Genomic DNA, 15,318 nt, shown 5'->3' on the forward strand with positions numbered 1-15,318 from the left:
AGACTCATCAATCTGAACTGACCTCCATCAGGGCTAACCTGAGCTGCCTTCAGAGGTCAACTGCCAGGACTGTTTAATATGAAGGGGGGCAAGAAACTGAAAAACAGATGTTTAATTATTCCTGTGGTACGACTCCTCCAGCCTTTTGAAGATTACTCAAATAGCAACACAGTCCATGGCTAAGTTGTAGAGATCACAATAACTCCTATGACTGGCTAACTGAGCTCAGGAACTGAACGGCTTTGGGTCCTGATACTCAGATACATCTATAGCAGGGGTCTTCAAACATTTTAAACAGGGGGCCAGTTCACTGTCCCTCAGACCGTTGAAGGGCCGGACTATAGTTTTAAAAAAAGCTATGAACAAATTCCTATGCACACTGCACATATCTTATTTTGAATTAAAAAAACAAAACGGCAAAAACACCCGCATGTGGCCCGCGGGCCGTAGTTTGAGGACGCCTGATCTATAGGAAAACAGCAAAACCCACTGTCTCCAAGCTATACATGGATGCTGTGACAACCTGCCTCTTGTCCTCCAATGTCCATCTCCATGCCCTCCTTCTTCCATAATAACAGGTGACCAAGATGTCCTGGGATATAATTAAAAATGACACATGCCACTTGTGCGTCCTGGGGGAGGGGTCCTTCCCCCACTTCCTTCTGCTCGTAGATGATAGTCAACAACTCAGCTGCCTACCAGCCCAGGGTTACCCAAATACCTACCAGTATGTGCTGTTTAACAGGAGACAAACGAGCTTCATTTACTTTTAACACCTGTATTTTGTGTGGGTCTCTTTTTACAGTAACTGAACTCATGTCCTCAGAGGACTTCTCTTGAAAATAGGCACCAGACTATGGATTCCAGGACTGCTGTATGTCAAACAAACTGATTGGAAGTGACGAGGATTTGCTCTGGCAAAGACAGAGAAGTTGAAAAGCAGCTCTAAGGATGAGAAAGATGGAATGACATTTTAAAAAATTAACTATGGTGAACAAAGTCAATGTTTTTAAATTAATAATAGAGTACAAATATGTTCAACTAAAGAAACAAACAAAAAAACCAACCAGATATTGACTATTTCTTCCATATCTCTAAAGGCTTACTCAAGTTAGCGAATAAATCGAACATATTTTATCTCATTAGGAAAATGGGGGATTTTATATTCTGTCACATACATTGTATTCATATACAGGATTGGGAAAGGGTAGGTTTACAGCTGTGAGTACACAACACACAGAGTTTATTCTTGTATTATCATTTATTCGTTATTGTAATATTTCCATGCAAATGACTGTAAACCTACTTTTGCCTCACCCTGTACTTTTTTTCTTTCTCTAGTCTCACAGACTCCTTTCTAAGCCATCTAAATTTAGTGTACTTGCTTCCAGTTTCATTTCTTCATAATCCAAGCTCCAGAGTAGCCAGAAGGATCCAACACATGTAACTTAAGTTGTGTCTCTCTTCTTAAAACCCTCCAATGGCTTCCCATCACTCTAACAATACAGACCTCACCTGCTAGCACCCTTCGCTTCCTAACTCAATGTCCCACCCCCACCCCACCCCCTAACTCTCCCTAACTGTGAAGGATTATGGCTAAATTCTCAGCTCAAAGGTCATCTCCCCAGACACTCCTATGCCCTATCCCCAGTCACTGTCATCATAGCATGGCCTTGTTTTACTGTCACTATCTGAACTCATCTGGTTTCTCTGCTTGTGTGTCAGCCATCTCCCCGTGTTAAAGGCAGCTCATGAGAACAGTCATCTTGTCTGTTTTTTTCACTCCTCTACCCTTAACGCCTGGGACAATGGTGTCAGCAAGTAGTGAATGCTTAATACCTATTTGTTGAATGAATGAATGCCAGCCAGTCAATGCACAGCTGGGATTCCAACCTGGCTTTAGCAGAAATCTTGTATGTGGTGAAGTAAGAGGTGTATATTTCCTTTAGAAATAGAAAGTCTTCCTTAGACTCTTCCATGGTGATCTCCTTCCTGCAGTGCCACAAACACTCCAGACTCTGCATCTGAGAACGGAAGGCCACTGTAGCCAGGCTCCTGAGCGTGACCCCTTTAACCACAACTGGCATCCATGCGCTATCGGGTACAGGCTTAGCTGGTGGAAGACTGTAACTCACTGAATTTCCCAAATGAAGACACTATATTTTTCAACACATCACTTTTTTTATTTTTTGTCAATAACCCTACAGTATACCAAAATGTCCCACAACAAATTACACCGATGAAGAAGACCGAGGGAGCGGGGTAATTATCCTTCTGGCTCCTTACCTGTCAGGGAAAGGGCAGAGTTTGCTCCCACATACAGCCTGGGACTTCTCCCTGTCCGGGTTCTGGGTACCTCAACCCTCCTCCCGCCCCTGAAGGATGTGGAATGGCTCCAAGCGGTCGCCGGGTATTTCACCATCCCTTGCTGGATCTCCTTAACTAGGCCTCTGCCTTTACGTGCCGACGGCCTCTTCAATAAACTCTCCTCCTCACTGAGGAAGAAGATCAGATAGCTGCACGATTTACAGCTCTGGGTTTGTGAGTCTGTGTGTGAAACAAGTTTCCAGGTTTATTTCTCTTGCCAGCAGTGGGTGTGTGGTCTGCTGGAGTGTCTGCTCTGCGTGGCAGACTGTAGTGCTTCGTTCTCTACACGTTACAGCACGTAGTAAGCGCTTGGCCGGCGCCCAAATCAGTGGCTAGAACATGGTACATGCAATAAATCCTAGTGAGCCAGCATTTGGATGGCAGTCACCTTTGGGGAGAAGAGGATTATAACCGGCGAATTCTTCGGGAAAAACCACTAACGGACCATTTGGCCGCATTACATTGACTGGGGGCATCCTCAAAAGCACAGTGGGAGGAAGGCATGAAGTAAATATGTAACCCCGCCCTAAACATAAACAGACGTCCACTCATCACCGTGCAGCTTGGTTTTACTGCTCTGGTCTCTGCTGGGAGGAAGCGACAGACGTTACAGTCGTCCACCACAGAACAGTCTCTGCTGTATTCAGGGTGAAAGGAGGTTCCAGAGACCCATTTCAGCATCAATGTACTAGTAAAGCTCTTGTTTGGGTTGAGAAGGTCTAATGATCTTTGCTTACGCGATAGGCAGGCAGCGCATAAACATTTTGACAAGTAGAGCGAGGACCAGTTCACAATTATGGGGAAAACACTGAAGACCTTAACATTTCTTTGATGTTCACATCCTCATGGTTTCTTGTACTAATCGGCATCCAAACGGCCTTATGTGTTCAACTTCCTGTATTTCATTGAAGTTACACTAATGTTCATTGATTTTGTTATCAGCAACTGCCAGCAGAATCTACATATAGACTGTATCAGCGAATTTATAAAAATTAATAAGACTTGTTAGGGCTATACAAACATTAGAGAAAAATAATTTCTGCCTTACAGCAACACATCTTTTTCGATTATCACACTCCTCTTCTGCAATCAAAATCAATCCTTTGAAAGCAGATCTCACTACCTGTGCAGTGGATAGGAGTTAGGAGCAAACTTACTCTGTTTAAAATCCATTTACAAGCTGTGTGACCTTGGGTGCGTTACTCAACCTCTCTGTGCCTCCTTTTCCTCATTTGTAAAATAGGAGATAATGATTTCCCTTTTTAGCACTGACATTAAGGCAAAATGAGTAAAGTGCTCAGATTTAACCTGGGACAGTCAGTGCTCAATAAATATTAGCTAAAAAGTGTTTTAAATCCCATTTCAGTGTTATCCAAGCCCACAATTACATGTTCTCCCAGATATTTTCGTAAGTCTCCAGAACAGGTTACAGTCGTTATTTCAGGCTGGGCCGAGATGCTGCAACCCCTTTGATTGTAACTATAAGCTATTAGAAAAATAGCACCTTGCCAAGAGTGCTGAAAGTTTCCATATACCCAAAATCTTCTCTTTTTGGCACTAAAAGTCTAGTTTTCTGTACTCCATGAAAATATTTCTCAAATGCTTAAGACCTTTTTCTGCCCCCAAACACATCACTTTCTGCCAATTCCACCATTGCAATGACTCACTCTCTTTCTAGGACATTAATTACTGCACCAAGTGCTACACAGCATTTAAACATTTAAATGCTTCTCAGTGGTCTTTTGTCTGCTCTTTCATATTCTCCCATCTCTTTCCTCATCGGCAACGTACCAGCTGTCAAACTGTACTCTTGTCACTGTCCTATAGCAAACATTCCTCCAGATTTACATAAACTGGGATAACACGACATGCTAGACTTTTGTTTCAAATAAACATAAGTTCAGTGTAAGAGAGTTTTAAGGGTTTTCTTGGAAATAAAGTGCATTGAATTTGTGATCTATTTTAGGAGCTACCAATGACCATTATTACGGAGAAATTACTTGTGGCTGGGGGAAGGTCAATTAGAAAAAAAAGGAGACATATGTACTACTATTTGTAATACTTAAAACAATAAAAAAAAATTACTTGTGCCAGGTCCAACATCGGGCACTTAACATTCACCTATTTAATCTTCACAACAACCCATTGTACAGATGCTAACCACTGAGTTTCAAGACTAAAACAAGTAGCTGAAGAGCACACTAGATTTCAACCTCGTATGCTGGACTTGAGAATCTGGTAGTTAGAAAGCACCCCCTTCCCCTACCCTCTACCCCGCCCCCGCAAGGTAGGACAAGTTAGGTAACCGGGCGAGAAGCCCTGTTAACTCGAAGCTCTCAGCTCTCCTCCAGGCAGCGCAAGTTATTATACGAATGGCCTCCCCCAGGTAAGCTGTCCAGCTCTCATTTCACAGAACTCACTTTGAAGTGAGCGCGATGCCTGTGATAAGCGCAGGGACGGCTGTCGGCTGTGGGCTGTGTGTGAAAGGACGTCTCTCTGCTGAGGGAAGCAGTGACCAGTCCCTAACCTAGCTGGTGCCCTTCCGAGTTTCCTAGCAAATGCCTCGGAATGTGGGAAATAGTTTTCTTAAAGGAACCAATCCTCCGTTATTGTTGCGAAGTTATTATAGTCCATCTGGCCAGGTTTCCAATTTCAGTAGCCTGGGAGCCATCTGATGATAAGGGAATACTAACTTGGTTTGAATGTCGATAAAATACGGTGGGGTGGCATCTTTCAAATGCAGGTCTCAACATTTCAGTTTCTAAATGTGGATTTCTTTACAATCAGAGTGGCCCCGACTATTTGCTCTTGACCTATCCACTTAATTGCTGGGTTTTTTTTTCCTTTCACGTTTTCTTTTTTTCTTGATTTCAGAGGGGAAGGGAGAGGGAGAGAGAGATAGAAACATCCATGATGAGAGAGAATCATTGATTGGCTGCCTCCTGCATGCTCAACCTCTGAGCCACGCCAGCTGGGCACACATTTTCTAATTATTTGTTTAACTTGCGTCACTGTTTCCTTTGCTCTGGAGAAAGCATTCGGGGCTTGTATTTGTAAAACATTGGCACTGAGTCTTTTTCTTCCAGGGTAAGATACAGTGCTCCCCGAGCAGTAAATCAACATAAACGGAGGCCCAGGAATGCCACTTGATGTACCAGCAGTAAGCCAACTAAGGCCTTTCCTTTCTGAGTAAAAAAAAATCTCTTCAGGAAAACTGCAAACGAAATCTAGGAGGAGCACCTGGGCCGAGGAATGTTCCAGCCCCCAGACTCCCCCGAGCTCCCAGCTGGAATACCTTCACCTTTCACTCCTTTCTTTCTGCTAGGTCCTGCAGGCCCGGCTTAGGACACAGTCTTCTTCCTGAAGCCAGACGCTCCCTAAGAGCAGGCTGACACTGAGGTCAGCGTTGCCACATCCTCCCCGATGCTCCCCCCGCAGTAAACAGAACTCCTCGCACACAGTGTGCGCTCCATTCTCAGTGAGGGGTGTGACGGACGCCTCCTGTACGACAGACACCCTTTTAAGCTCTGGAGAGTCCATGTCAGCGTCTGCTAAACTGGCTTGTAGGTAAAAGGAACACATCAATGCCGAAACCGGTTTGGCTCAGTGGATAGAGTGTCGGCCTGGGGACTGAGGGGTCCCGGGTTCGATTCCGGTCAAGGGCATGTACATTGGTTGCAGGCACATCCCCAGTAGGGGATGTGCAGGAGGCAGCTGATCGATGTTTCTCTCTCATTGATGTTTCTAACTCTCTATCCCTCTCCTGTCCTCTCTGTAAAAAATCAATAAAATATATTAAAAAAAAAAAAAAAAAAAGGAACACATCAAGCCACGATCCAACTGGACTGTAGGGACGTTTTCCTTTGCTCTTTGGTGGCAATTTTCCATTAACTCCGCACAGGCATTGACAGAAGCCAGAAGAACAGAAGGCTCGCTGCCTCGAAGAAGTTCCAGGAGTCGTGCCTGGAGGAGGGCAGGGCTCCCATGGTGCCCTGTTGGGAAGGGGCGGGCTTGCGCAGCTCACCTTCCTAAGCCCTTCCTGGCGGCCAGTACCTATTTTTCCTTTTCCTTCTGCATCAGGGACAGTCAGCATTATCAGCTCTTTGGTAATGTCCAAAGGGGCATTTCAATAACTCCTTTCTGAGGTGCATAGCAGTTTGCCAGAATCTAGAACAACCAACCTAAAATTAAATGGTTGTTCTTTATTGTTCAAGGGCCGTGAGCATCCAAGAGACACTAATTGCTTGCTATTTTAATAAAGTGGTATTGGTTCTAATGAGACGGTTTATTTTTAAAAAGTAGAGCGTGTACCAAGATCGGTTTGGGCTGAGGAGAGACAGCCACTTGGGGCTAGGGAGGAGGCGGGACATTTTAACCTGAGAACTCTGTCTTCTTGGGGCTAACAGATTATGTCTCTGTACTTTATAAGTTTGGGAGTCATCCAGGGGCCTCATTTCCAGGATTTCCTCTCTTCACATGTATGTGACTGACAGGTTTATTCTGCTGAAAGTTCAGAGAACTATGGGTCAAGGTGCAGATTTTTCTAAATAAAAAAAGAGCTTACTGTACAGAATTGGGTCCCATTCAAATGCTCGAACAATGTTTTCAGGGATCGCCTTAGGAATTTTAGGCAACTAAAAAGTAAGTTTTAACCTCTGAGCTTGGTTAAATGCAAATAAAAAATATATTTGCACAAGGTCCTTACCTGCTTAGGTGATATGTATACCTATGAGTGATGAAGTTAGAAGCAGTCGACAAAAGTGGTATTTCAGGGTCTGCCTCTGAGAGGCAAGGGTCATTAAGCTAGGATTCGTAAATCCTAATAAAGGAGATCCATGAAATCTCAGAAATAGTATGCAATATTCTGTGCTTATGGGTAGTCTTCTGGAGTATGGGTCCATGACCTTCATAATTCTCAAGAGACAACTGTCCTTCCTCCCTCTCTCTCTCTCTCTTCCTCTCTCTCTCTCTTCCCTCCCCCTCTCTCTCCCCCTCTCTCTTCCTCTTTTCCTCCCACCCTTACTTTTTTTGTGTCTGCATTTTCTTCATAAAGACCTAACGCCTTAAACATTCTCAGCAAGACAAGTGGCTGATCCTTATCAAGTCAATTACCTTCTGCAGGATCAGAAACTTGCTAGGTATGAATTTTGTGTGCACACGTAGAGTTTTAAGCCTTATGTTAACATGGTTATTCTTTATTATAATTATTAAAACAAGGAAGGTCAATGAAAACCTTAACTCCTATTTAAACTTAGTTTGTTCTTTTTGCGCCACACTTGTCTCGTGTTTCACTGTTTCCTTGTACTGTTAACCACCGTGAAATGATTTTAGAATGAGCGGTGGATATTTCAGTAGATAATTTGGGGTGGCTAGCAAAAAATGAAATGATTTCATGTTGCATTCCAATCCTATGTTACTTTCACAATGAAATCTACCTTTTCTGTGCAATCCACGAAGCTGACATTCTTTCCAGCATCATTTTATCTTCTCAAACCCAGAGTGCACCTTTGCTGCAGAGGTCAATGAATGTTGACCGAGCCCCCAGTATATACCGACCCTGTGCACTAGGAGAACTGAAAGAGGATGACAGGGTTACTACTCTTCAACTTACATCCCATGTGTTAGGAAAAGACACGCATCACCATTATCCATCAGGGAAATGTAAATTTAAAAGCACAACGAAATACCAATTGACACTCACTAGAATGGCTATCATAAAGAAAGGTAGGCAATAACAACTGTTAACAAGGATGGATGTGGAGAAATCAGAGCCCTCATCCATTGCTGGTGGGGATGTAAAATGGTACAGCCATTTTGGAAAAACAGTTTGGCAGTTCCTCAAAGAGTTAAACATAGAGTTACCACATGACTCAACAATGTTATTCCTAGCTATATATCCAAGAGAAATAAATTCATGTCCATACAAAAACCCGTACATGAATGTTCATAACACATTATTCCTAATAGACAAAAAGCAGAAACAACCCAGATGTCCATCGACTGTGAATGGAGAAAGAAGATGCTGTATATCACAACACCAAGGCAGGAGGTTAGTAACCGGGGAAGCTGGAGGTAGTACTGGTGAGAGGGTACCTGGGGACTCTGTCTTCTCCCCTCAATTTTTCTATAAACCTAAATTTCCTTTAAAAAAAAGTCTATTTAGTAATGTGGTTTATCAACATAATAGAATGCTATTGATCCGAACACATGCTATATTGATGAACCTTGAAAACATTATGCTAAACGAGAGAAGCCTAACACCAAAGGCTGCACATTGCGTGGCTCCCTTTATGTGCGCTGCCCAGACAGGCTGACCCATGGAGACAGAGACTAGGTAAGTGGTTGCCAGGGGCCGGGGGAAAGAGAGTGTGCAAGTGACCGCTCCTGGGCACGGGGTTTCTTTTGGGCGTGATACAAATGTTCAGGAATTAGACAGTGGTGATGCTGCACAACGTTTTGAATATGCTAAAACCCACTGAACTGTGCACTTCAAAGGTGTGGATTTTATGGCACGTGAAGCTGGGGGAGGGAGGGAGGCAGGTCTTGTCCTTGGATCCTGAGGGGAAGCCGAGTTTTGCCACCCAAAATATGCCTTTTGGGGATATCACTTTAAGCTGGTTATTTTTAAGAACCAAAAGAGTCAAGAAGAGCCTTTCACTTCCCCGCCCGCTCACCTGCCTAAAGGAATCTGCAAGGAAAAATCCGCTTTTTCAGGAAGCTATCACCTTAGTATAATATAAACTGAGTGTGGCAGACGGGGAGAAAGTTGCAAAGTCTGTTTGTTAGACTCCCCTCTGTGCCCCATTGTTTCTGGGTGGCCTGGCAAGAATTTGTTTAACAAATATTTGCTCCTTTTCATACACCTGTGAATTGCTTACTTCCCCGTTGACGCCCTCTTCTTTGTCCAGAAGTGCATAAAAGCCTCAACTGCCTGATTTGTCCAGGGGTTCCATATGCTTGGGGAACCCCCGTTTGTACATTCGCAATACGATTGGTTACTTTCTCCTGTTAATCTGTCTCATGTCAATTTGATTATCAGACCAGCCAGAAGCGCATAGAAGAGTAGAAGAAAAATTATTTTTCCTCCCACACAGTACACAAGGTAATAGTTTTATTTCTTGTCTATAATTACGTGACATGCTTTACCTCACTGCCTCTGTCCTAAGTATTGAGGCTACCCACCACCCTTTTTACCATATCCATCTTCCTTTTTCATATGCTGTCTTCCCCACTGTGTATCATCCCTTTTCTTTTTTATGATTCCAAAGCAATAGGTTATTAACAAATTCATCATGACTGTCATTTATCAGGAGCCCAGGAAAGAGGGGACTTCCTTTTCACACAGTTTAAGTTTTGCTCTGAGATTAAGTGACGTTCTCTTCGGTTGACTAAATGCAAGATGAAGCATAATCCATTAAGATATGCTGTGCACATCCATTATTCAGGAGGAACAAAAGTTGACAGAGATGGAAGAGGATGCCAGACCTCCCAATGGAAAAGGACACCTGCCAAGCTTTGCCTCCATTGAAATAAAGCTGTCTATAGCCCCTCGCACAGTAATGTCATCACCAAACAAAAATTAGAAGACAAATGTAAGGAATGAGGACTCATGCAGGCTACTCATCTGTCTTTTCAGGTTCATAAATATGTATAGGATGACTGTGAATGTTAAAGAAAATAATGCAATATAGAGGTTGTCTCACAATGCCAATGCTCATGTCCTTTTACTGTAAGGTTAGAAATTCAGTTCTACTAAAACTATATTTGCTCACTGACTGTACATATTTCTGAGATAGAAAATATTTCTTTATATATTGCAAATTCTGAAAATCGACCTTTTCTAATATTCATGGTATTTCATCCAATACAATAATGATCTCTAGTTCACTGAATAGTTTTTAATATTTTGTAATTCTTGAATATCTATATATCAGGAGTACTGGTTAATAATGAGAATTTTTTTCAATAGATGGAGCTATACATATGTTGATATATATGCAATTTGATATATATGCTATTTTGTTGTATTGACAACAAGCTTCAAAACTTCATATGTCAAATTTTCTGAAGGTGTTAACATCATAGATATTTTTACGCTTAAAAATGTGGAATTTCTGGCCAAAAAAAAAAAAGAGCATTTGCGGGAAGTTTTAATGCATTACTTTATTTTGGAGAAAAGTGCTGCTGAAAGTTATCGTATTACTCTGGGAAGCTTATGGTGAACGTGCTCCATCTCAAGATACTTGTGAACGCTGGCTTAAACGCTTTAAAAGCGATTATTTCGATGGGAAAGACAAAGAACGTCAAAAACAACCGAAAAAGTTTGGAGACCAACAATTACACGCATTATTGGATGAATTTGTGTGTCAAACTCAAAAACAACTTGCAGAAAGATTAAACGTTGCTCAGCAAACAATTTCTGACCATTTACAAGCCATGGGAAAGATTTCAAAGAAAGGAAAATGGGTGCCACATCAACTGAATGAGAGACAAATGAAAAACTGAAAAGTCATCAGTAAAATGTTGCTTCAATGGCACGAAAGAAGGTCCTTTTTGCATGGAATTGTGACTGGCAATGAAAGTGGATTTATTTTGAGAATCCCAGACGCACAAAATCATGAATTGATCCAGGTCAACCATCAACGTGAACTGCAAGGCCAAACCGCTTCAGAAAGAAGACAATGCTCTGCGTTTGGTGGGATCAGGAAGGTGTAGTGTATTTTGAGCTTCTAAAACCAGGTGAAACTGTTAATACTGATCGCTACCAACAACACATAATCAATTAGAACCACACTTTGATCATAACACGACCAGACTGGGCCAGAAGACACGGCAAAGTACTTTTGCTTCATGATGACACACCATCACACACTTCAAAACTAGTGAAAGACACGATAAAAGATCCTGCCTGGGAAGTATTAACCCACCCGCCATATTCACCAGACCTTGCTCCTTCAGATTACCACTTATTCTGATCAATGGCACTCGCACTTTCTGAACAGCACTTCAAAACGTACGAAGAAGTGGAAAATTGGGACTCTGAATGGTTTGTCTCAAAACAAGAAAAGTTCTATTGGGACGGTATCCTCAAATTAGCTGAAAGATGGGGGAAATGTGTAGCTAGCAATAGACATTACTTTGAATAAAGCACTTTTGATGTTTCTTTTGAAATTATCGTGTTTTCTTTGATTGGAAAATCTGCATTAGTAACCGGTACAATTGGCACATATAACATCATATTCATATTTCAATCTTTAAAAGCAAATAAAATAACTAGGTTTGCAAGTATGCTCAGCCCTAAAGATCTGCATCAAGCTAACCTCTTTGTTTCATAATTTGTGGGCACTTTAGATGGTAACTTCTTAATATAATTTATGTTGGGATTAATTATAGAGTTTAAATGTCTACTAGATCATCCAGTTTACATTTCTTCAACGTTGCTCCATCTTCGATGTCTTTATAATGTACTCATATCACTATAATGTCTCAATTTTTAACAACTAGTGCAGAAAAATATTCCACTCTTTGTCCCACATCCTTTTTGAAAACAGATGTTTCTGGGTTCTGGGTACAGCATTAGTGTTCCCTGTCTTGACATACAGGTGTTTCATTTCAAGTGTGAAATCACTGCAGTCATACCACGCTGATCACAACATGCATATAAGTGCATTTACCTGGCTTTACAAGGCCTGACTTGGGTTCCTTCTTATGTCGAGCTGACTGGATGCTTCCCTCGCCAACCATTCCAACTGTGCATTTCTTCCTGGTAAAGTCTTCATCACTTCCAGGGCGAAAGCCAACAGGACTGTTTCCAGTATCCGAGGGCGTCTTCACAGGAGACACGGACTGGCTACTAGGACAGCCAGTGTCATCTGGAAGACAGGAATCAATAAGTGTTCAGTGAGGAGGAGGAAATCAATGATGGCCGAGAGAAACATACAGTGAGCCATTCACATATGTTCACACACGTGCGTGCACACACACACACACACACACACACACACACTTTGCTTATCAAGCCCCAGGCTAATGCCTGTAAATGACTCTCCTTTTGTTTTCCATATTTTGGTCAATCATTTTAACAGAGAAAATATCAATTATCAAACCAAAATACTTATATACATATATGCATAACCCATGGACACAGGCAGTAGTGTAATAAAGGCCTTAGGGAAGATGGGTGTGGGATGGAGGGGGTCAATGTGGAATTGGACATTTGTGATACTTTCAACAATAAAGATAAATAAAATAAATAAATAATAAAAAATATCAATGATCGAAAAACTATTTTAAGGCAATACCTTATAAGCTTTTAGGATCACAAATATTTCTGTAACATTCATGCTCTCAAAACCTAAAGGTTTGTCTCTTTTTAACACATTAGGTAATCTACTTTTGGGTTCTAAACGTCCATGGATTTTTGATGGGGTTAGTAAAAATTCAGCATAGCAACCTGGATCATTAATGAGAAAGTTTCAGAGTTGTCTGTGTTAGGAAAAAAAGTTACCTGAATATTATTGACCACACCCAGTTTTTGATCACACTTGGCCCACCATTTGGTTAACAGAGTGAGAGATAAGAGAGCCGGCATTGTGAGTTCAAGGAAGCAGAGAGAAGTGGTCCTGTTTTATTATTATGTACATCCAAAAGTATATTAATTAGTGTCTTTCTGTCTGTCTGGGGTAAATAGGTAAAATGAATTTTGATACTCAAAACGTTCTCTTAACTTTCAAGTTACAGATTATTACCACTGTCATTATTATAAATTAATATGCGTGATGGGAAGTGACCTGTGTAGACGCTTATTCAGCAAACAGGAAAGTTGTGCTGCTGACTCCTATAAGTGCTTTCCACACTTATTAAATATTTATGATGGTTGGTTAATTCATGTATACTTTGATGAGGAGAACTTTATGGGAATTTAATGCAAATCAATATTACTTAAAAGTATGTCCACTCAAACTAATCAATCAGTGGTAATTTTCAGTACTAAATATAGCTTTGTTATACAAACATATTTTGATGCCAGAGTTACCTTAGTAACTAGTTAGACAAAATAAATAAAATAAAATAGAAGACATTTAGTACAACTTTTAGAAGTATTATATTTTTATGAATATTAAAGGAACTAAAAATAATTTGCCATCTATGAAAATCTATCATAAAACTCCATAGCTTGACTAAAGACAGAAATAGAACTAAGCTTGAATAAAATATACCGATTGCCTGAATTTAGAATCCATCTGAAGAGAACTGCCATTGCTTCATTTTTGGCCTTCATTTAAGTTATTATGAAATAGCCTAGTTCCTGGAATAAGTGAACTTGGTACTGGTAAAATGATTTATTTCTCCTAATATCCTTTTTTTTTTTTTTTTTAACTTTTGGACACAGTGCACATAGGACCTCAATAGTCTACTTCAGGAAGTGAATGGTGCTTGGTGCATTGTCTGTGCCTACTGCCTTTGCTGCTCATTTCAGTGTGCTATGTTCTTCCTGAACTCATGAATTACAGAGTGATGAGAACCCCTCTTGGCTGCTACTGCTCAGCTATTTCATGGCTTATTATCCCTGCCATTCTTACATTTGCAGGTCCCATGTTTCACCCCAAAGAAATCTGAGCTCCTTCTCTAAAGGTGCAAAGCCATTACTCAGACAGATTCCAGCGCTTTGACAAGGCTCAACAGGTCTGCACATTGCCTCAGGAGAGTCTCTCCTTGATTCCTATCCCAAAGAAGATAAACCCAAAGAAATGAGGCCAATCATTCAAAATTACCCATTGCCTTTAAAGTCATTTCTTTATGAGTCAGTTCCATAAAATACTTCTTTAGAAAGAGAGATGGCCCAAATAAATAAAAATCCGTGCTTCAGATTTTCAACCCTAAAATGTAATTTTTTCTTGGAAAAATCTTAGATTCAAAGTGACATTATTAAGCAATTATTGGTATTGAGAAACTATCAAAAGTATGCTTTAAATAAACAGAAAGCATATGTGTTCTGTTTGGTTCTATTATCACTTTTGTTAAAGTTAAATAAGAGTATGTTCACACCATGTCTTCAGTGCTAGTAATTTCAAGGATTAAGTGCTTGGGTCTTATTAAAAACTAGAGGCCTGGTGCACAAAATTCGTGCATGGGGTGTGTGTGTGTGTGTGTGTGTGTGTCCCTCAGCCCATCCTGCACCCTCTCCAATCTGGGATCCCTCTCACAATCCAGGACTGCTGGCTCCTAACCATTCACCTGCCTGCCTGATTACCCCTAACCACTCTGACTGCCAGCTAGATAGCCCCCTAACCACTTCCCTGCTGACCTGATTGACACCTTACTGCTCCCCTGCCAGCATGATCATCCTCAACTGCCCTCCCCTGCTGGCCCAATCGCCCCCAACTGCCTTCCCCTGTGGGGCTGAGGGGACTGGGGGACTGAGGCTGGATAAGGCGGGGCTGAGGGGACTGGGCGCCGCCATCTTGTGGCTGTGGGTGCTGCCATCTTTGTGAGGGCGTGATGGTCAATTAGCATATTCCCTCTTTATTAGATAGGATTGGAAGCTGAAATTATTTAGAGTGGTAACAATTTAGGGAAGGCTGTAACAATTTTTCATTTTCCACTTGGAGTGTGTGCCTCACCTGTCACTAATATGTATAGCCAGTATCTCCAGGGACAGGTATTGAGAATAAAATTTTTAGTATATTTTTTATTGATTTTAGAGAAAGGGGAAGGGAATGGGAGGGAGAGAAGAGGGAGGGAGGGGATGGGGGAGAGAGGGAGAAACATCAATCAGCTGCCTCCTCAACTGGGGATTGAACCCAAAAGCTGGGTATGTGCCCTGACTAGAAATGGAACCAGTGACCTTTTGGTGCACGGGACAATATTCAACCAACGGAGCCACACCCACCAGAGCTATCTAAATAAAATTTTAACTTTAGTTATCTAATACATCATTTGAATCACTAG

At 41.5% G+C, this 15,318-nt stretch overlaps 1 protein-coding gene across 2 annotated transcripts in view; it reads right to left on the bottom strand.

Annotated features, from left to right (window-relative positions):
• The window catches only part of SYBU (syntabulin), a 74,969-nt gene that overhangs the window by 37,131 nt on the left and 22,520 nt on the right, over positions 1–15,318 (bottom strand). For both annotated transcript variants that reach the window (XM_054708648.1, XM_054708647.1), the window contains exon 3: positions 12,042–12,239. In XM_054708648.1, the coding sequence (XP_054564623.1) occupies positions 12,042–12,239 (198 nt within the window). The remainder of the gene's footprint in view (positions 1–12,041; positions 12,240–15,318) is intronic.

The sequence above is a fragment of the Eptesicus fuscus genome, chromosome 19 (assembly GCF_027574615.1).
Source record: "Eptesicus fuscus isolate TK198812 chromosome 19, DD_ASM_mEF_20220401, whole genome shotgun sequence".
Classification (NCBI taxonomy): Eukaryota; Metazoa; Chordata; class Mammalia; order Chiroptera; family Vespertilionidae; genus Eptesicus; species Eptesicus fuscus.